Below are 23,230 nucleotides of genomic sequence, written 5' to 3' on the forward strand. Positions count from 1 at the left end.
TGCAACCTTTTGGCATTGTATTAACAGTGGACTAATGAACAAAATACACAGAGAAACGTTTTTTTTGTCAAAACTTAGAGCCTACCACTCCATTAACAGTCATAAAGCCTAGCACTCCATTAACAGTCATAAAGCCTAGCACTCCATTAACAGTCATAAAGCCTACCACTCCATTAACAGTCATAAAGCCTACCACTCCATTAACAGTCTGACCCTCTATATAGTCTTTGGTATAGATTGAGCTCTAACAATGGGTTGTGGAAAAGGTCTGTTGAAATGAATACTGTAGTGGTGTGAGAAAGGTAACACAAGCTTCCCCTCTGGTTCCATTCCCCCAATAGTAACTGGGTCATTATTGGATCGTGGTGGTAATGCTGTCCCTGGACTTTGGCACCATAAAAAGACTAATAATGCATTACAATACTATGCTGACATATGAGATGGTTTTAAGAAGGTCGTACCATGGATTGTTTAGATCATTTATTTAGTATTTTAGGACATTAGGTATAAACATGATTAAAAATGATTTGATAAAATACAGAATTTGGCCTTTACTACTATATCCCATAGAAACACATTGAATGAAACATTCATTAAAATAGTAATGGTGAAAACTGATCAACACGTCATCAATATCTGATACATTTAGTATTTTATTAGGATCCCCAGCGGCTACTCTTCCTGGGGTCAAACAGGAAACACTAAAAAATACATAATATACATACAAGCTCTACATTTATCATTAAACAAACGTTATTTAGTAATATAAAATAATCCACCCAAACTAATGCTGAAAACTGATCATCACACCATCTTTATCTGATATACACAAAGTGTACAAAACATTAGAAACACCTTCCAAATATGGAGTTGCAGCCCCCTTTGTCCTCAGAACAGCCTCAAATCGCCACGGCATAGACTGTCCAAGGTGTTGTGTGCGTTTCACAGGGAAGCTGGCCCATGTTGACTCCAATGCTTCACACAATTGTGTCAAGTTGGCTGGGAGTGGATCTACTCTGAATAGCTCATTCCATCTCCTCCCACAGATGCACAATTACAGTGAATTCATTGTAATGTTATTGGAACTATTCCTGGACCAGCCTTGTAGCATAATCCTGCTGAAGAAAACAATTTGCAGATGGATACACTGCTGTCATGAAGGGAGGCACCTGATTGGCAATGATGTTTAGATATCCTGTGGCATTCAAACATTGCTCAACTTTTATCAAGTCCCCCCAATGTGTGCCCTGAAAACACACCCCACGCCATCACACCACCACCCTGCAATGCTGACACAAGTCATGGATGCAGGCAGTGTAAAGTATTTAAGTAAAAATTATTTAAATAACTACTTTAGTAGTATCTGTACTAGACTACTTATATTTGACAACTTATTTCACTACATTCCTAAAGATAATAATGCACGTTTTACTCCCTGACACCCAAACGTACTTGTTACATTTTTTTTATGATTAGCAGGACAGAAAATGGTCCAGTTCACACACTTATCAAGAGAACATCCCTGGTCCTCCCCACTGCCTCTGATCTGGAAGACTCACTAAACACAAATGCTTTGTTAGTAAATTATGTCAGTGTTGGAGTCTGCCCCTGGCTGTCTGTAATATAAAAAAACAAGACAATTTTGCGGTCTGGTTTGCTTAATTTCAGGAATTTGAAATTATTCATACTTTTACTTTTGATTCTTAAGTATATTTACAACCAAATACTTCTAGACTTTTACTCCAGTAGTATTTTACTGGGTGACTTTCACTTTTAATTGAGTCATTTTCTATTAAGGTATCATAACTTTCACTCAGTCTGACAGTTAGGTACTTTTTCCACCACTGGATGTATGTCCTCGTGGTTTCCTCCATACCCCAGTCCTCCCATCAGCGTGAAACAGCAGGAACCAGGATTCATAAGATCAGGCAACAGTTTTAGAATTTTCAGTGTCCAGTGTCTTCATTCCTTAGCCCACCTGGGTTCACCTGGTCAGTCTGTCATGGAAAGAGCAGGTGTCCTTAATGTTTTTTTGTTTTTTACAATAGAGCGTTCTACGCTTCATTTGATCCAATTCAATGTTGCCAATTATTTAATGACATGAGAATTAAGTGACAAATCTTAGCTGGACTGAGAGAACTGATGAGGCTTCTCTCCTTTATGTATACATTGGTGTCTTTTTAAAATGGCCCAATCTGTAGAATCTCTTCTCACAGTCAGTGCAGTGATAAGGCTTCAGTCAAGTGTGTATCCGGTGGTGTGTCTTTACGTTGCCCAATCGGGAGAAACTCTTGCCGCATTAAGAGCAGGAGTAAGGCTTCTCTCCTGTATGTATACGTTCATGTCTTTTTAAGTTGTCCAGTTTAGAGAAACTCTTTCTACAGTCAGAGCAGGAGTAAGGCTTCACTCCTGTATGTATACGTTCATGTCTTTTTAAGTTGTCCAGTTGAGAGAAACTCTTTCCACAGTCAGAGCAGGAATAAGGCTTCACTCCTGTATGTATACGTTCATGTGTTTTTAAGTGGCCCAGTTGAGAGAAGCTCTTTCCGCAGTCAGAGCAGGAGTAAGGCTTCACTCCTGTATGTATACGTTCATGTGTTTTTAAGTCCCCCAGTTGAGAGAAGCTCTTTCCACAGTCAGAGCAGGAGTAAGGCTTCTCTCCTGTGTGTGTTCTCTGGTGAACTTTTTGCTCAGTTGATGTTTTGAAGCATTTTTCACAGTCAGAGCAGGAGTAAGGCTTCTCTCCTGTATGTATACGTTCATGTGTTTTTAAGTCGCCCAGTTGAGAGAAACTCTTTCCACAGTCAGAGCAGGAGTAAGGCTTTTCTCCTGTGTGATTTCTTTGGTGAACTTTTAGAGCAGTTGATCTTTTGAAGCATTTTTCACAGTCAGAGCAGGAGTAAGGCTTCTCTCCTGTATGTATACGTTCATGTGTTTTTAAGTCGCCCAGTTGAGAGAAACTCGCCCCACAGTCAGAGCAGGAGTAAGGCTTCTCTCCTTTGTGTATACGTTCATGTCTTTTTAAGGTGCCCAGTTGAGAGAAACTCGCCCCACAGTCAGAGCAGGAATAAGGCTTCTCTCCTCTGTGCACTCTCTGATGAACTGTCAGAGCCTTTGATGTTGTAAAATTCTTCCCACAGTCAGTACAGGAATACAGATTATCTCCTGTGTGTATTTTTACATGTAATTTTAGCTTTGATAGAATTGAAAAATTCTCCTCACAATGTGGACAGTGGTGAGACCTCTTAGCTCTGTGAGCTTCCTGCTGTTGTTCTCTGGATGTCGAGAATGTCTCAACACGGTCTCCTGTGTGAACAACATCAGAAGAACCAGTCAGTTGTGTGATATACACTACAGGTCAAAAGTTTTAGAACACATACTCATTCAATGGTTTTTCTTTATTTTTACTATTTTCTACATTGTATAATAGTAAAGACATCAAAACTATGAAATAACACACATGGAATCATGTAGTAACCAATAAAGTGTTAAACAAATCAAAATACATTATATTTGAGATTCTTCAAATAGGGTTAGCCTAACCCTAACCCTAACCCTTTGCCTTGACAGCATTGCACAATCTTGGCATTCTCTTACCATGAGAAAGAGATTTCCCAATCTTATCTTCTTCATCTTTAATGTTGACATTCAGCTCCATTGTTTGACTGCAGTCTTCCAGCTTCACTGATGCCATCTCTGGATCCTGCAGTGCAAACTGGGCTCCACTGTCACAATCAGGACCCAGTGAATGTAGGTTTGGACTCCGTGCGGAAGGAGAGAGGCAGGCTGGGTTTGTCCTCACTGTTGATGTTACCGGCCTCAGACTTAATTCCAGTTGTTCTGTAGTATCATTGAGAAACAGACACAGAAAGTTGTCTTGACAGTTCTGGCACTTTCTTTATTCTCAATAAAATATATAATATTTATTCTTGTTAAATGATCTATTTCAGTGCTGGACTTGGACTGAAATAGGTGTCGGTACTCATTTTTAGGTGCAGGAGCTCCAACATACTGTTAACATTCTGTCCAAGTTAAGCACTGATCTCATTTCAATAGATCAGGTAGATAAGCATTTAGAACAAAACACGAATGCATTACAATTAGACAAAGTACCTGTTTTAATTAGTCTACACAACGTAAGTGCACTTAACCTATTATAGGTTTTCCCGAATTCGCATAAATGACTAAAAAACATTCAGTACAAGGTTGCAGTGTTTTAAGCAGCACTATTTTCCTGAATAACCTTGTCTTCACTGTATTTTTCAAATCAAAAACCAATAGTATTTCCTTTCACACCATAGTAACATGTATAGATAGACATAAACAACTGAATGTGTCTGAATATTAGTACACATGTAGAAAACTGATGATCATTACATTAAGCTTCAAAACTGGAGTGTGACCGTGAAATTGTCTCTCTGCACCAGCACTGAAGTCCGTTGGAGCAGACAGAGTGGACAGCTACATTTTACCAGCTCGTGAATTTTACACAAAACCAATAACATGCTAAACAAACTCAGATATCTCAAATAAATAGATTCTTGAGGAAATGATGTACATCCATTCAGACAAACCCAAAGTATCTAACGTTAGCTATGTGACTTGTAAAATTGTTTATCACGTTCTTCACTCAGTTTGACACAACACATCAAACCTTTACCAAACGTGATAATACGTTAACGGATGTTACCTAGCATGGTATAACATGTTGTTTTGATATTACAACGTTTAAACGTGCTATTACATACCTGTAGTAATAACTAGAAACGGACACAAAAGTTTATCTTCTTGACATCACAGTTCTGGTTCTTTCTTTATTCTGAAGAATGTTGTGTACCCAGAACTTCCTGTTCCCCCACTACCACAGTGCAGCCACAGGTAGAACAATGAGACAGATATTTCACCGGATGTAGGAATGTGAAGCATCCGCTTAGCGTTTCAACTCACTATCAAATATGGTAGTGAGAGGAAGCCCACTGGGCGGCAGTGGGAGAAGACGGAACGAGATCTATTTTGTCCGACATTCTGCAAATGTTCTAATCAATGAAACATCTGATCTTAATACAGTTCTGTTCCCAAAACTAAAATCAGTTGTGAACAGAGTGGACCCAGTTCTGTAGACTTCACCCTTTGCAAAAATTATTATTTATTTTTTTAAAGACGTTGAGAAGGAACGCAAAGTCGAATTGAGTTATTGCACAAGAGTGCTTCATAGAGGAGGCGTTCCCTAACAGAAATATGCAGATATGCGCTAGAACGCGCCAATAGGATCTCGCTAGCTCGTGCTTGGCTCTGCCCACTATGACTTATCTCTTCCCATTGGAAACGACCGGCTGTTGTCTATCTTGGTTTGGTGGATACTTGGAATGGCCCTACCCTATTATATGAGAAGGGAAGTGCTTAATTTCAGTTGGATCCTCCAGCACCTGTCACTTTTTTTGTCTTTTGTTCTGGAACCCATTTGCCAGAATCAGGTAGCCTACCTCTTGTGTCATGAAAAATAATTTCCACTGTTAGCAAAGTAAACATCCTAATTAAAGGAATCAGAGTAATTACATTTGGACAAGCTGTCGTACACGTCGATCCAGACCATCCCAAACATGTTCAAAGGGTGACATGTCTGCTGAGTATGCAGGCCATGGAAGAACTGGGACATTTTCAATTGTGTACAGATCCTTGCGACATGGGGCAGTGTATTGTCATGCTGAAACATGAGGTGATGGCGGAGGATGAATGGCAGGACAATGGGCCTCAGGATCTTGTCATGGTTTCTCTGTGCATTCAAATTGCCATTGTTAAATTCAATTGTGTTCATTGTCTGTAGCTTTTGCCTGCCCATACCATAACCCCGATATCACCACAGGGCACACTGTTCACAACATTGACATCAGCAAACCGCACGCCCACACAACATACTGGTGGTCTGCAGTCGTGAGGCTGGTTGGGCATACTGCCACATTTTCTAAAACAACATTGAAGGCGGCTTATGGTAGAGAAATTAATATTACGTTATCTGGCAACAGTAGTCCTTGCGGTCTTGGAGGCCCAAAAATGTCTCAGCTGCAGATATGAGGTCCAGATTCTTGGACTTCTTGTGCAGTACAATTAATAACTGTGGCGATAAATACTAAAAACATCAACCAACATGACCAGTGAGCTGAGATAAGGCGGAGCTTTACCTAGCATAGACTTATAGATGACCTGGAGCCAGTGTGTCTGGCGATGAATATGTAGCGAGGGCCAGCCGACTAGAGCATACAGGTTGCAGTGGTGGGTGGTATAAGGTGATTTGGTAACAAAACAGATGGCACTGTGATAGACTGCATCCAGTTTGCTGAGTAGAGTATTGGAAGCTATTTTGTAGATGACATCGTCGAAGTCGAGGATCGGCAGGATAGTCCGTTTTACTAGGGTAAGTTTGGAGGCGTGAGTGAAGGAGGCTTTGTTGCGAAATAGAAAGCCGATTCTAGATTTGATTTTGGATTGGAGATGTTTAATATGAGCCTGGAAGGAGAGTTTACGGTCTAGCCAGACACCTAGGTATTTATAGTTGTCCACATATTCTAGGTCAGAAGTGTGGCTAAAAGGGCAGCGAACGGTTGGAGAGCATGAATTTGGTTTTACTAGTGTTTAAGAGCAGTTGGAGGCCACGGAAGGAGTGTTATATGGCATTGAAGCTCGTTTGGAGGTTAGTTAGCACAGTGTCCAAGGAAGGGCCAGAAGTATACAGAATGGTGTCGTCTGCGTAGAGGTGGATCAGGAAATCACCCGCAGCAAGAGCGACATCATTGATATATACAGAGAAAAGAGTTGGCCCGAGAATTGAACCCTGTGGTACCCCCATAGAGACTGCCAGAAGTCCGGACAACAGGCCCTCCGATTTGACACACTGAACTATATCTGAGGAGTAGATGGTGAACCAGGCGAGGCAGCAAGGCAGTCATTAGAGAAACCAAGGCTATTGAGTCTGCCGATAAGAATACGTTATTAAGGGAGAAAGAGACATTTATGGCTGTATCACTTTGTATCTTAACTACTAGGCAGAAAACTGTTTGGTCAGATGTGTAGGAGGAGACTCAGCCTAGGAGAAAGGGTTAAATATCAGTGCTTGTGTGAGCAATGTCTTTCTCTAATGCAGCTACATCCTCTGAGAAGAATAAACTTGGTTTGAGCTTTCATAGTGTCCGTTGAGTTTTTACTCTGAGAATTAGAACCTAACACTAAGTAACAAAATGGTCCATACATATATAGCGTTATCGTAGTATATATATATATATATATATATATATATATATATATATCCCATGAAACCTTAATAAACCAAGAAAGTATCAAAGATCAGAAATGAACAGCCTGTGGAGAAAAAGTGATACCATTGAATAATGTGCTACGTTACCCAGAGGCCCTTTGCACATGATGTTAGTGTTGCATGTGAGTGACCATCATTTTAGTCCAAGGATATGATCGAAAGGCCTCCATCATTCTTAAAATGGAAGAAGTTTGGAACCACCAATAATCTTTCTAGAGCTGGCCATCCGGCCAAACTGAGATCGGGGGAGAAGGGCCTTGGTCAGGGAGGTGACTGGGGGACTAATCAGGATCGAGTGGAAAGATGAAAGGAGCAAAATACAGAGAGACCCTTGATGAAAACCTGCTCCAGGGTGCTCAGGAACTCTGACTGTGGCGAAGGTTCACCTTCCAACAGGACAACAACCCTAAATACACAGCCAAAACAACATAGGAGTGGCTTCAGGACAAGTCTCTGAATGTCCTTGAGTGGCCCAGCCTGAGCCTTGACTTGAACATCTCTGGAGAGACCAGAAAATAGCTGTGTGCCGACACTCCCCATCTAACCTGACAGAGCTTGAGAGGATCTGCAGAGAATAATGTGAGAAACTCCCCAAATACAGGTGTGCCAAGCTTGTAGCGTCATACACAAGAAGACTAGAGTCTGTAATCTCTGCCAAAAGGTGCTTCAACAAAGTACTGAGTAAAGGGTCTGAATACTTGTAAATGTTTTTGTTTTGTTTTGTCAAATTTCTAAAAACCTGTGTTTGCTTTGTCATTATGGGGTACTGTGTAGATTGACGAGGGGGGAAAAAAAATCATCTATTTTATAATAAGGCTGTAAACACTGCCACCTTTAACATAGAAGAATACTACTAATCCCTTTGTTAAAAACACCAACTATATGGCACAAAGTACAGCAATATCTGGAAGAATCCCCTGTATTATCCAGTTTTACACCCATTTGGTGTGATGACAATTTCACACCTGGTAGGAATTGTAAAATTCCTCCACTCACTATCACAAGGGATCGTAACTACAGACTCATTTCATATCATCCTCCACTCACTATCACAAGGGTTAGAAACTACACAGACACATTTCATATCATCCTCCACTCACTATCACAAGGGTTAGAAACTACACATACTAATTTCATATCATCCTCCACTCACTATCACAAGGGTTAGTAACTACACAGACTAATTTCATATCATCCTCCACTCACTATCACAAGGGTTAGAAACTACACACACTCATTTCATATCATCCTCCACTCACTATCACAAGGGTTAGTAACTACACAGACTAATTTCATATCATCCTCCACTCACTATCACAAGGGTTTGAAACTACACACTCATTTCATATCATTCTCCACTCACTATCACAGGGGTTAGAAACTACACACTCATTTCATAGAACCCTAAAACACTGTCAGTTTGTCTACTTTTTTAGTCTACTCTCTGATCACTCCAGACAGCCCAGTGAATAAAACAAATGGTGACAATACTGGTGTCAAACCATGAAATAACATTAACCTTTCAATTGAAACAGTTCTACTGCAACTTTTCATACACAGTGTGAAGTTGGAATGAACACAAACTTAATTAGAAAAAACCTGTGCTTACTAAGAGAAACCGGTTTCTCCTCTGCTTCATCTTTAATGTTGGCATTCAGCTCCAGTGTTTGACTGCAGTCTTCCAGCTTCACTGATGCCATCTCTGGATCCTGCAGTGCAAACTGGGCTCCACTGTCACAATCAGGACCCAGTGACTGTAGGTTTGGACTCAGTGTGGAAGGAGAGAGGCAGGCTGGGTTTGTCCTCACTGTTGATGTTACCAGCCTCAGACTTGACCTGATTTGGCCTGTAGTAATAAAGAGAAACGAACACAAGTTATTGTTTTGACAGTTCTTTCACTTTCTTTATTCTAGTCAATTACAGTGCCTTGAGTAAGTATTCGGTATTAGGCTTCAAACATAAAGATATAAAACTGTATTTTTTTGTGAAGAATCAACAACAAGTGGGACACAATCATGAAGTGGAACGACATTTATTGGATATTTCAAACATTTTTAACAAATAAAAAACTGAAAAATTGGGCGTGCAAAATTATTCAGCCCCCTTAAGTTAATACTTTGTAGCGCCACCTTTTGCTGCGATTACAGCTGTAAGTCGCTTGGGGTATGTCTCTATCAGTTTTGCACATCGAGAGACTGACATTTTTTCCCATTCCTCCTTGCAAAACAGCTCGAGCTCAGGGAGGTTGGATGGAGAGCATTTGTGAACAGCAGTTTTCAGTTCTTTCCACATATTCTCGATTGGATTCAGGTCTGGACTTTGACTTGGCCATTCTAACACCTGGATATGTTTATTTTTGAACCATTCCATTCCATTTTGCTTTATGTTTTGGATCATTGTCTAGTTGGAAGACAAATCTCCGTCCCAGTCTCAGGTCTTTTGCAGACTCCATCAGGTTTTCTTCCAGAATGGTCCTGTATTTGGCTCCATCCATCTTCCCATCAATTTTAACCATCTTCCCTGTCCCTGCTGAAGAAAAGCAGGCCCAAACCATGATGCTGCCACCACCATGTTTGACAGTGGGGATGGTGTGTTCAGCTGTGTTGCTTTTACGCCAAACATAACATTTTGCATTGTTGCCAAAAAGTTCAATTTTGGTTTCATCTGACCAGAGCACCTTCTTCCACATGTTTGGTGTGTCTCCCAGGTGGCTTGTGGCAAACTTTAACCAACACTTTTTATAGATATCTTTAAGAAATGGCTTTCTTCTTGCCACTCTTCCATAAAGGCCAGATTTGTGCAATATACGACTGATTGTTGTCCTATGGACAGAGTCTCCCACCTCAGCTGTAGATCTCTGCAGTTCATCCAGAGTGATCATGGGCCTCTTGGCTGCATCTCTGATCAGTCTTCTCCTTGTTTGAGCTGAAAGTTTAGAGGGACGGCCAGGTCTTGGTAGATTTGCAGTGGTCTGATACTCCTTCCATTTCAATATTATCGCTTGCACAGTGCTCCTTGGGATGTTTAAAGCTTGGGAAATCTTTTTGTATCCAAATCCGGCTTTAAACTTCTTCACAACAGTATCTCGGACCTGCCTGGTGTGTTCCTTGTTCTTCATGATGCTCTCTGCGCTTTTGACGGACCTCTGATACTATCACAGTGCAGGTGCATTTATACGGAGACTTGATTACACACAGGTGGATTGTATTTATCATCATTAGTCATTTAGGTCAACATTGGATCATTCAGAGATCCTCACTGAACTTCTGGAGAGAGTTTGCTGCACTGAAAGTAAAGGGGCTGAATAATTTTGCACAACCAATTTTTCAGTTGTTGATTTGTTAAAAAAAGTTTGAAATATCCTATAAATGTCGTTCCACTTCATGATTGTGTCCCACTTGTTGTTGATTCTTCACAAAAAAATACAGTTTTATATCTTTATGTTTGAAGCCTGAAATGTGGCAAAAGGTCGCAAAGTTCAAGGGGCCGAATACTTTCGCAAGGCACTGTATGTAATTACAATAGATCAGGTAGCTATTGACAACAAACAACAAAACATTCACATTAAACAAAGTACATACTTTAAATTACACAACACAAGTGCACGTAACCATAACATGCCATTTATAAAAAATAAAACGTCTCCTTTAAGCAGTACTTCAAAGTGTTTTTACTTAGTTACTTTACACCACTGACAATTGTATTTCCCGTTCACACCATAGTAACAATTATAGATAAATATAGAAACAACTGAATGTGTCTTAATATTAGTACACATGTAGAAACTGATAATCATTACATTCAGCTTCAAAATAGTGTGACCGTGAAATTGTCTCTCACTCATGCACCTGCACTGCTACCCCATTCATAGACGCTAACTGCTTTAGTACACCTGCACTGCTACCCCATTCAGAGACGCTAACTGCTTTAGTGCACCTGCACTGCTACCCCATTCAGAGACGCTAACTGCTTTAGTGCACCTGCACTGCTACCCCATTCATAGATGCTGACTGCTTTAGTACACCTGCACTGCTACCCCATTCAGAGACGCTAACTGCTTTAGTGCACCTGCACTGCTACCCCATTCAGAGACGCTAACTGCTTTAGTACACCTGCACTGCTACCCCATTCAGAGATGCTGACTGCTTTAGTACACCTGCACTGCTACCCCATTCAGAGATGCTGACTGCTTTAGTACACCTGCACTGCTACCCCATTCAGAGATGCTGACTGCTTTAGTACACCTGCACTGCTACCCCATTCAGAGACGCTAACTGCTTTAGTACACCTGCACTGCTACCCCATTCAGAGATGCTGACTGCTTTAGTACACCTGCACTGCTACCCCATTCAGAGATGCTGACTGCTTTAGTACACCTGCACTGCTACCCCATTCAGAGAAGCTAACTGCTTTAGTACACCTGCACCGCTACCCCATTCAGAGATGCTAACTGCTTTAGTACACCTGCACTGCTACCCCATTCAGAGATGCTAACTGCTTTAGTACACCTGCACTGCTACCCCATTCAGAGATGCTAACTGCTTTAGTACACCTGCACTGCTACCCCATTCAGAGATGCTAACTGCTTTAGTACACCTGCACTGCTACCCCATTCAGAGACGCTAACTGCTTTAGTACACCTGCACTGCTACCCCATTCAGAGACGCTAACTGCTTTAGTACACCTGCACTGCTACTCCATTCAGAGACGCTAACTGCTTTAGTACACCTGCACTGCTACCCCATTCAGAGACGCTAACTGCTTTAGTACACCTGCACTGCTACTCCATTCAGAGACGCTAACTGCTTTAGTACACCTGCACTGCTACCCCATTCAGAGACGCTAACTGCTTTAGTACACCTGCACTGCTACCCCATTCAGAGACGCTAACTGCTTTAGTACACCTGCACTGCTACCCCATTCAGAGATGCTGACTGCTTTAGTACACCTGCACTGCTACCCCATTCAGAGATGCTAACTGCTTTAGTACACCTGCACTGCTACTCCATTCAGAGACGCTAACTGCTTTAGTACACCTGCACTGCTACCCCATTCAGAGACGCTAACTGCTTTAGTACACCTGCACTGCTACCCCATTCAGAGACGCTAACTGCTTTAGTACACCTGCACTGCTACCCCATTCAGAGACACTAACTGCTTTAGTACACCTGCACTGCTACCCCATTCAGAGACGCTAACTGCTTTAGTACACCTGCACTGCTACCCCATTCAGAGACGCTAACTGCTTTAGTACACCTGCACTGCTACCCCATTCAGAGTCGCTGACTGCTTTAGTACACCTGCACTACTACCCCATCCTCTTCACTGCCAGATTCTACAGTGATGCTGTCTGAAAAGCTGCTAGGAAGAACGCCTTCCTTCAGAGCCATGGTCTGCGTTTCACCGAGCATCTCAGCCCGGAGGACATAGAAAGAAGGAACAAGTTGTGGCCAACGATCAAGACAGCACGAAATGAGGGGAAGGCTGCTTACTTCGTCGGAGGACGAGGCTTCATCAATGGTTCAGAAATCCATATTCCTCCCTAAAATCTCACCAGAAGGAACAGGTTGATGGTTTCAGCTATGGTATTCTCATTTTCCTTATGTTGTTTACCTAACAAGCATCAGGTGACTATTTTACAGGAATACTCAGGTACTTCAATTTATTAGTTTGTTTTTGTATGACCAGAAGACCTATTTTGTTTACAAACTTACAAAGAAGATTGAAAGCTGCATTTATTTGTGATGTATACAGTAACAAGATACTGTTTTAAAGGGCATACAGGTCTGCTCTGACTGTACACGGTTATTGTTCTATTTAGTTATTAATACTCATTTACAAAAAAATGTCTTAGGAACGTGTAAAGCATGTAAAGCATTTTTTATTCAATTATTTTATGATCAGTTTTCATATGCACTTAAAATAGTAGGTACCCTTTTATTTAAATTATTATTTAGCATTTTATTTCTCAGAATAGTTCCTGAATTACACTAAAGTGTGTTTTAAGTCTCTCTTACTACAAGAACCCTTGGTTTGGTCTTGAACATAATTTTCAGTTGAGTGGAATTTCAAAACTGGACAACGTCTAGCTCAAAGGTTATGGAATAAGCTATTTTCACTTTAAATTGACTTAAATGGTGCAGATCTCGGTTCCTTATCGTTTACGTTCACTGCTCCTACGTCTTTGACTCATCCTACTAGAGTTTATACTTGTATATCTTTGTTGTTTTGTCTTTGTCTATAGTTTATCTTAATGCTAGGGGGTTACGAAACAATGTGAATAATAAGGCCTTATTTTTATTAGCTAAACAATTTCAAACAGATTTATGCTGTTTTTGAAGAGTCTCACTCAATTTCGGCTGATGCCAACTTCTGGAGGTCACAGTGGGGTAACGACATTTGGCTCTCCCATGGATCTGAACTGAGCTGGTGTCAGTCACTACAATGAAAAATAGCTTTGGTGGTAATATTCTACACTGTGACCCCTTTGTCACTTTATTTGTCTTGTGATGAGTTACAATGACATTACGCTCATTACTGTAAACTTCTACGGGTACAACACCAAACATGAGAATGATGAGTTACAATGACATTACGCTCATTACTGTAAACTTCTACGGGTACAACACCAAACATGAGAATGATGAGTTACAATGACATTACACTCATTACTGTAAACTTCTACGGGTACAACACCAAACATGGGAATGATGAGTTACAATGACATTACGCTCATTACTGTAAACTTCTACAGGTACAACACCAAACATGAGAATGATGAGTTGCTTGAATCTATAGAGAAACATATACTTCATTGGTTATCTAAATTTCCCAATTCGTTATTACTGATAGGAGGGGACTTTAACATTACAATAGATAATTCAACTGATAGATGGCCCCCAGGTAGGCCAACCAATCAGAATTTGGGTTTAATACTTTTTATGGAAAAGTTTGATCTTACTGATATATGGAGAGAGGTTTCCGGCCACAGATCATTCACTTGGAGTAACAAAACTGGTTCCAGACAATCCAGAATAGATTTTTGGCTTATGTCCAAATGTATTGATAGTGAGTGTGTTACTACAAATATTTGTACAACTCCCCTCACAGACCATAGGGCCATTTACATTGATATCAAAATATTTACCCCTGATACTAACCTGGGTAGAGCATCCTACTGGAAGCTAAATAGCTCATTATTAAATAATGATATAGTAAAATTTGAGGTTAAAGATCTGCTCTCACACTTTTGGGAAAGGGCTTGTGAAGAAAAATCTTGTTGCAAGAACTGGAAGCTCTTTAAATTTGAGGTGTCCAAATACCTTAGAAAATAAGGTAATAATCTTGCTAAGACCAGAAGAGCTGAGGAGGAAAAGGTGATCATTAACTTCCCTTTCTCGGGGGTCCCCAGACGGACTCTCAGGGGAGGAGAAGATGGAACTAATTGAGTACAAAATAAACTGGATAATATATATATATATATATATAAAATAAAAATACATATCATTAAATGCAGACAGATTGCGCACCGCCATTTTACCAGCACGTGGGACTTTTTATATTTTTACACAAAGCCAATAACATCTCAAATACATTGACTCTTTATTAAATTACATTTGAATGATACACGTTCAAAAAGAAAAATCTAGCTACGTGACGTTTATCACGTTTTTCACTCACTCGGTTTGACACATAAATTACACACACAACCTTTACCAAACGTGGTAATACCTTGACTGATGTGTTACCTAGCATGTTATGACGTGGTCTTTCGACATTGGAAAGTTTAAACGTGCTATTACATACCTGTAATAATGGACACAAAGGTTACCGTCCTCACAGCACAGTTCTAGCGCTTCCTTTATCTGAAGAATGGAGCGCGCTTCCCCGGAACTACTTCTTCCTCTGCTTTGGAGTTTAACGGCGGTTGGAATCGAATATGTAGCATTACCGCCCCCAACTGGACTATAAAATAAACCCATTACACCAGGGGTGTCAAAGTCAAATGGACGGAGGGCCAAATAAAAAAATCAGCTACAAGACGAGGGCCGGACTGTTCGAATGTTCATTGAAAATTTTTTAAATGACGCATATAGTCTAGTGAACCTAATTGAACCTACTGAAAACCTAACAAATATATTACAATATGATCAGATAAATAAAGCAATATTTTCTTATGGCTCTGTCAGTAATCTTTCATTTTCAACAGACACAAAAGACAAATTTCCTTTATATAAATATCCCCATAACATGAACATTAAATGAAAGAAACCGGTATTCAAGGCACCATCAGTAGACTATATTTTCTATTTTAGCAAAAGTGGGCTAAATTTACTTCAAAGAAAAAACAATAATAGCAATTTTCTATCATCCACTCAACTGAAATATTTTTAAAATATAATTGGATTGAAATACAAAAAAATAAAGTGCAAAAATCTATTAATCAAAAACAACACTTTGTTTAAGGAGAAGTAACATGCAGTGAAAACAAATATTAAATTTTAACTTTTAAACTTGAACTGAGTAAAAACTCTAAATATGTGATTGCACAGTAATGTTCACTTGTTTGAGGTTGAGGGTGATACTTGGTGGTGTCCCATCTTTTCCACAAGTTCATCAATGTTCGGGGTAAGGCTCTGAGCTGAAGAAATCCTCAGAATTGAGTGGAGGTGTTCAGCAGTAAGTCGACTTCTGTGTGATGTTTTGTTCAGGTTCATCAAAGAAAACAGTTGTTCACACAGGTATGTGCTGCCAAACATAGACAACGTTTGAGCAGCCTGGATGCGCAGCTGGGGCATTGTGCCGGGGAGGAAACGGGCGAACTCCGCAGCACCCACTGCCGCATATTTTGCCCTCAGTGCATCATTGCATTGGAGGTCAATCAACTCCATTTGGAGGTTTGGTGGTGAGCTTTCCACGTCAACAGCAAATGGGTTACCGAGCAGTTCCAACCTGCTTTTTTGTGCTTCAAAGTCAGCAAATCGGCGTCGAAAGTCAGCGGCAAGCATACCTATTTTATCAGCCAACTGTGTGCTCGGGAACGCACTGGTAGAGAGCTTCTCTTTCATGGTCTGGCAGCTGGGAAAGTGGCTCAAATTTTCTTTCCGCATCTGCGTCTCCCACAGAGTCAGTTTGGTTTTAAATGCCTTCACTGTACTGTACATATCAGAGATGACACGATCCCGACCCTGCAGCTGCAAGTTTATTGCATTCAGATGACTCGTAATGTCACACAGAAAAGCCATTTCACACAGAAACATTTCGTCTCGGAGTTGTGTTGTGTCTTTCCCTTTGCTGTCCAAGAACAGACAAATCTCCTCACGAAGCTCGAAACATCTTTGAAGCACCTTTCCCTGGCTTAGCCATCGCACCTCTGTGTGATAAGGCAAATCACCATGCTCCGTTTCTAACTCCGTCAGAAATGCCTTGAACTGGCGGTGATTCAAACCTTTGGCTCTGATAAAGTTAACTGTGCGCGTGATGATGCTCATTACATGCTCCATTTTCAAGGCTTTACCGCACAACGCTTCCTGGTGTATGATACAATGATAAGCTGTCAGCTCACCTGTCGCGTTTTCCTCTTGCATCTTTTCCCGTATCTTCGCCACCAGTCCGCTCCTGTGTCCACACATCGCAGGTGCTCCGTCGGTTGTCAAACCCACGAGTTTTTCCCAAGGCAGCTCCATCTCATTTACACATCTTGACACCTCTTCATACAAATCATGCCCCGTAGTTGTGCCATGCATAGGACGTAAAGCCAAAAACTCCTCTGTCACGCTTAGGTTGGAGTCCACTCCGCGGATGAAAATTGACAACTGGGCAATGTCAGAAATGTCGGTGCTCTCATCCACAGCCAAGGAATATGCAATAAAATCTTTTCCCTTTTTCACAAGCTGCTCTTTTAGATTGATGGACAACTGGTCTACTCTCTCGGCAATGGTGTTTCTGCTCAGACTCACATTTAAAAAGAGTTGCCTTTTTTCTGGGCAAACTTCGTCACAAACTTTAATCATGCAGTTTTTGATGAAATCCCCCTCCGTAAATGGCCGGGCTGATTTAGCGATCTCTTCTGCCAAAATAAAACTGGCCTTGACAGTTGCGTCCGCGTGTGTGTCCGCGTGTTTCGTTTCATAATGTCGTCTCAGATTATACTCTTTCAGTACCGCCACACTTTCTCCACACAGAAGACACACAGGTTTTCCAGCTACCTTCGTGAACATATACTCCGACTCCCACCTTGTTTGAAACCCCCGGTTCTCAGTATCCACCTTCCGTTTTGCCATTTTTGATGGGTATCTGAAAGTTAATTTTACTGTGATGCTGACGACTGCTGTGCCAATAAATATTGAAATGAAGCAGCCTACTGCTCGGTGCGTCACCTTTGCATTGTGGGAAATGTAGTATTGGTGCGTGTAAAAGATCTGCGGGCTGCCGGCTTGCTGCGGGCCGGTTCTAATAATAAATCAAGATCATCCCAGGGGCCGTAAAAAACCTTCTTGCGGGCCGGATGTGGCCCGCGGGCCTTGACTCTGACATATGTGCATTACACTTTATGATACAAAATGGCCAACCGCAATGAAGCATACAGTATATCACTCAAATCAAATCAAATTGTATTTGTCACATGCTCCGAATACAACCTTACCGTGAAAGGCATACTTATAGACCTTTAACCAACAATGCAGTTCAAGAAATAGAGTTGAGAAAATATTTGCTAAATAAACTAAAGTATTATTATTTTTTTAAGTAACACAATAAGATTACATAACTTTTAATGACTACTGACTTTTGATATATATACACTACCGTTCAAAAGTTTGGGGTCACTTAGAAATGTCCTTGTTTTTAAAAGAAAAGCGCATGTTTTGTCCATTAAAATAACAAAAAAAAGTATAGAAATACAGTGTAGACATTGTTGATGTTGGAAATGACTATTGTAGCTGGAAATGACTGATTTTTAATGGAATGTCTACATAGGTGTACAGAGGCCCATTATCAGCAACCATCACTCCTGTGTTCCAATGGAACATTGTGTTAGCTAATCACAGTTTATCATTTTAAAAGGCATTTTTCAACATTTTTCAATTATGTTAGCACAGCTGAAAACTGTTGTCCTGATTAAAGAAGCAATAAAACTGGACTTCTTTAGACTAGTTGAGTATTTGGAGCATTACCATTTGTGGATTCAATTACAGGCTCAAATGGTCAGAAACAAATGACTTTCTTCTGAAACTCGTCAGTCTATTCTTGTTCTGAGAAATTAAGGCTATTCCATGCGAGAAATTGCCAAGAAACGGAGGATCTCGTACAACGCTGTGTACTACTCCCGTCACAGAACAGCGCAAACTGGCTCTAACCAGAATAGAAAGAGGAGTGGGAGGCCCCGGTGCACAAATGAGCAAGAGGACAAGTACATTAGAGGGTCTCAACAGTGAAGAGGCGACTCCGGGATGCTGGCCATCTAGGCAGAGTTCCTCTGTCCAGTCTCAACATCAACAGTGAAGAGGCGACTCCGGGATGCTGGCCATCTTGGCAGAGTTCCTCTGTCCAGTCTCAACATCAACAGTGAAGAGGCGACTCCGGGATGCTGGCCATCTAGGCAGAGTTCCTCTGTCCAGTCTCAACATCAACAGTGAAGAGGCGACTCCGGGATGCTGGCCATCTAGGCAGAGTTCCTCTGTCCAGTCTCAACATCAACAGTGAAGAGGCGACTCCGGGATGCTGGCCATCTAGGCAGAGTTCCTCTGTCCAGTCTCAACATCAACAGTGAAGAGGCGACTCCGGGATGCTGGCCATCTTGGCAGAGTCCCTCTGTCCAGTGTCTGTGTTCTTTTGCCCATCTTTAATTTTATTTTTATTGGCCAGTCTGAGATATGTTTTTTTCTTTGCAACTCTGTCTAGAAGGCCAGCATCCCGGAGTCGCCTATCATATCGCCTATCATATATACAATACAGTCATTGGTTTGCGGCCATACCAGCTGTAATAAGCCTGGTCTTGGAAGCTAAGCAGGGTCGGGCCTGTTTAGTACTTACCAGGTGCAGTAAGTTATTTTGTCCAGCAGGGTGTACTCTTGTACTATTTAATCAGGGAGCAACCGTCTTTATGTATCACAGTTTCTCTCAATCGCCAACAAGCAAAACAGAGTCAGCAAGACACACAACTTTTGCAAAACAGTAAATGCTTTTCGAAAAGGTAGTGTTTTTAAAACATAAAAACATTAATTAAAAAATATATTATACCGTCAAAATTGCAAATACATTCGTCAAAAGAAAATGACTGCCTGTAAAAAGCTGGAAGAACAACTATCAAAAGGTGCAGAATTATGGGAAATTACTCTCCTTTTATGGGGTCCATTTTACCAAACAATTGAGATCAAAGGGGTGCCGCCGCACGTTTTCTACAAAGCACAGCACCATCATCTTCAGTACAGAGCTACAACAGCACAATGAACCTGAATACAATGTAATACCAAAATATACCCATATGCACCATACAATTACAGGGCATATACTTCACTTGTCTCCAGCTGATCTTCTCTGAGCTGGGGATCACCCAGCATGCTCTGCACCACTTCGCCGGTGGGCGGAGCTACAGCTCTGATAAGATTTACTAACATTACTGATATGATTAACTTCAAATAATTCCTAGCCTTTTGTACAGTCATTCTTTTCAAAGAGATAGCGAACAGCAAGGAGCTACAACAAAAAACGACGCCACTCACCAGATGATCATTTGTAAACATAGTTTAAAAGTTCATTTTGAAAAGGGTGATGCTAACAAGTTAGCAACAACGTCCACCTTGAAGTTGATAACAGCTGCTGCAGCCGCCATTGTCACACAACTACCACAACACAAGCTAACTAAAGTTACTAGAGTTAACGTGGGAAAACTACTGATTGCCCCACTGATTATTTTCTCTTGTCTCTTGTTTTAGAGAATTTGGCAGTATGCCCAACAAGCGTCTCAATTGCAGACCACCTGTATGGTGTTGTGTGGGGAGCGGTTTGCTGATGTCAATGTTGTCAACAAAGCACTCCATGGTAGCATAGCGTTAGGGTATGGGGGATAACGAACACAATTGCATTTTATCATGGTAATTTGAATGCACAGAGATACCATGACAAGATCCCGAGGCCCATTGTCCTGCCAATCATCCGCCACAATGTCTGAAGGACCTGTACACAATTCCTGGAAGCTGCAAATGTCCCAATTTTTCTATGGCCTGCATACTCACTAGACATGTCACCCATTGAGCCTGTTTGGGGTGGTCTGGATCGACGTGTACCACAGCTTGTTCCAGATCCCGCCAATATATAGGAACTTCGCACAGCAATTGAAGAGGAGTCCCAGCTAGCAATGAAGAATCGGCCCAGAAGCGGCCCTCTTCCAGGGACCGGTGTTGTGCCGAAAATCTGGCAGTGTGGAGATTTTCGGTACAATAACGTCATCGAACTACCAGCTGGAGTAACGCAGTAACCCAGTGTCTAAGACACTCTACTTCACTGTAGTAACCCAGTGTCTTAGACCGCTGCGCCAATCGGGACAGTCCATCCGAAAAGTTTTTAATGCTTATCAATTTTCTAAGTATCAAAATACTAAAATACAACTTAAACAGGACTGTTAAATAATTTAATTGAAATAGTATTTTTTGATCACAGAAACAATGATAAAATATGGACAAATAAATGAATAATGAAATGTCAATTACATAAAGCAGCCCGTGTAATCGTGGCGGCAGGGTAGCCTAGTGGTTAGAGTGTTGGACTAGTAACCGAATTTACGCAAGTTCAAACCCCCGAGCTGACAAGGTACACATCTGTCGTTCTTCCCCTGAACAGGCAGTTAACCGTCATTGAAAACAAGAATTTGTTCTTAACTGACTTGCCTAGGTAAAATAAAATAAAAAATCATCTGCCAGAGAGTAGCCCCAGTCGGTCTGAGACCCAAGCAATACATTTGGGCCCGATAACTCGGTAATACTGAGTAATACAGACTCGGCCACATGATGTCGGCCGAGTCTGACTCTCAGCCCTATGGGGGGGTTGGGTCATCCCAAGGATCCCGGAATGCACGGACGGTGTTAGTGGAGGAACAGGAAGTTCCGGACAGTTCCGGCACCATTATTCAGTGTAAAGAAAGCGACAGGACAAGAGTCCTTTTCTATTTATTACTACAGGTATGTAATAGCACGTTAAAACATTCTAATATCGAAAGAATATGTCGTACCATTTTAGGTAATACATCCGTTAAGGTATTATCACGTTGGGTAAAGGTGTGATGTGTTATTTTTGTGTCAAGCCGAGTGAAGAACGCGATAATGTTTTACAAGTTACATAGTTAGAGCCTTTGGTGTCTGAGTGGATGTACATCGTTTTCTCAATGTAATTTCACAAAGAATATATTTACTTGAGATGTCTGAATTCGTTTTACAATTTATTAGTTTTGTGTAAAATTCACGAACTGGTAAAATGGCGGCGCCACTCGGTCTGCATCAACAGACTTCAGTCCAGGCAGTGTGGCTGCAGCAGAGAGAGACCATTTCACGGTTGCACTACTGTTTTAAAGTTTAATGTAATGATTATCAGTTTTCTACATGTGTACTAATATTCAGACTATTTAAGTTATCGCTGTCTATACATATTACTATGGTGTGAACGGAAATACTATTGTTTTTTTTATTTAAATAATACAGTGAAGACGAGGTTATTCAGGAAAATAGTACATAGTGCTGCCTGAAACATACTGTGATCTTGTACTAAATGTTTTTTGAGTCATTTATGCATTTATGTGAATTCAGGAAATCTACCATAGATTAAGTGCGCTTAATTGTGTAGCCTGATTTAAAGTGTAAACGTTGTCTAATGTGAAGGAATTCATGTTTTGTTGTCAATGCTGAGCTACCAGATCTATTGAAATGAGATCAGTGCTTGAATTGGACAGGAGCTGAGTACCGGCACCTCAAATGTATATTGTTTGAGCTCATGTTCCTCTTATAGAATATTAGCTCAACAGTATTGTGGTACTCCTGCACTTGAATTTAAATAGTCTTTTTTGAGAGTAAAGAAAGTGCCAGAACTGAGAAGACAATAACTTGTGTTCGTTTCTCTTTATTACTACAGACCGACTCAGATTAAGTCTGAGGCCGGTAACATCAACAGTGAGGTCAAACCCAACCTGCCTCTCCTTCCAAACTGAGTCCAAACCTACAGTCACTGGGTCCTGATTGTGACAGACAAGCCCAGTTTGCACTGCAGGATCCAGAGATGGCATCAGTGAAGCTGGAAGACTGCAGTCAAACACTGGAGCTGAATGTCAACATTAAAGATGAAGAAGAGGAGGAGAAGATTGGGGAATCTGTTAGTCATGGTAAGAGCAGGTTCTGTCTATCCAAGTTTGTTTATGAGATACTTTTAGAATAGTTTTATTCCCCATTGTATTGCACAGCCTGCTGATATGAATACATACTGTAACGACCCTTATAAGCGCGGAAATCGGCCACACGAGCATGCTTTTGTCAATAGCGCTCCAGACCTCGGGCTCGAAGGTCGAGGGTTCGAGACCTGCTCCCTGCTGTTTCATTACAATACAGTACCAGACTACTGATATGAATACATACAGTACCAGACTACTGATATGAATACATACAGTACCAGACTACTGATATGAATACATACAGTACCAGGCTACTGATATGAATACGTACAGTACCAGACTATTGATATGAATACATACAGTACCAGACTACTGATATGAATACATACAGTACCAGCCTACTGATATGAATACATACAGTGCCAGACTACTGATATGAATACATACAGTACCAAACTACTGATATGAATACATACAGTACCAGACTACTGATATGAATACATACAGTACCAGACTACTGATATGAATACATACAGTACCAGACTACT

At 41.0% G+C, this 23,230-nt stretch overlaps 2 protein-coding genes across 8 annotated transcripts in view; one reads left to right on the forward strand and one right to left on the reverse strand.

Annotated features, from left to right (window-relative positions):
- The window catches only part of LOC110519529 (zinc finger protein OZF-like), a 65,879-nt gene that overhangs the window by 12,498 nt on the left and 30,151 nt on the right, over window positions 1-23,230 (forward strand). The window contains exons 1-2 of one of the 4 annotated variants that reach the window (XM_036981878.1): window positions 21,330-21,486; window positions 22,430-22,676. The exons of 2 other annotated variants lie outside the window; for them this stretch is intronic. In XM_036981878.1, coding sequence (XP_036837773.1) covers window positions 22,574-22,676 — 103 coding nt within the window. In that variant the 5' untranslated portion in view covers window positions 21,330-21,486; window positions 22,430-22,573. Of the gene's footprint in view, window positions 1-21,329; window positions 21,487-21,601; window positions 21,882-22,429; window positions 22,677-23,230 lie in introns of those variants that run through there. One more of the 4 variants, XM_036981879.1, reaches the window with a different exon arrangement.
- On the reverse strand, window positions 468-20,815 carry LOC110510711 (zinc finger protein OZF-like). Of its 4 annotated transcripts, none has more exons than XM_036981890.1 (5): window positions 20,545-20,813; window positions 8,919-9,155; window positions 3,598-3,840; window positions 3,223-3,306; window positions 468-1,118 (listed from the first exon to the last, which is right to left on the reverse strand). In XM_036981890.1, the coding sequence occupies exons 1-5, from the start codon at window positions 20,756-20,758 to the stop codon at window positions 1,066-1,068; spliced, it is 831 nt and encodes a 276-aa protein (XP_036837785.1). In that variant the 5' UTR covers window positions 20,759-20,813; the 3' UTR covers window positions 468-1,065. The 4 variants fall into 4 exon arrangements, with proteins under 4 accessions (XP_036837785.1, XP_036837787.1, XP_036837786.1 ...); XM_036981892.1 differs by having other exon boundaries at window positions 468-1,115; window positions 20,545-20,812; XM_036981891.1 differs by having other exon boundaries at window positions 468-1,997; window positions 20,545-20,812.

Source organism: Oncorhynchus mykiss, chromosome 7 (genome assembly GCF_013265735.2).
Source record: "Oncorhynchus mykiss isolate Arlee chromosome 7, USDA_OmykA_1.1, whole genome shotgun sequence".
Lineage (NCBI taxonomy): Eukaryota > Metazoa > Chordata > Actinopteri > Salmoniformes > Salmonidae > Oncorhynchus > Oncorhynchus mykiss.

What these genes read in the sequence shown, in the direction of transcription:
- LOC110510711 (XM_036981889.1), bottom strand. Translation starts at nt 20,758, where the DNA reads ATGACGTTATTGTACCGAAAATCTCCACACTGCCAGATTTTCGGCACA. An exon ending in CTCAATGGGTGACATGTCTA is followed by an intron (nt 9,156 to 20,544) that starts GTGAGTATGCAG and finishes TTATTACTACAG; the next exon opens with GCCAAATCAGGTCAAGTCTG. An exon ending in GGAGAAACCGGTTTCTCTTA is followed by an intron (nt 3,841 to 8,918) that starts GTAAGCACAGGT and finishes ATGATACTACAG; the next exon opens with AACAACTGGAATTAAGTCTG.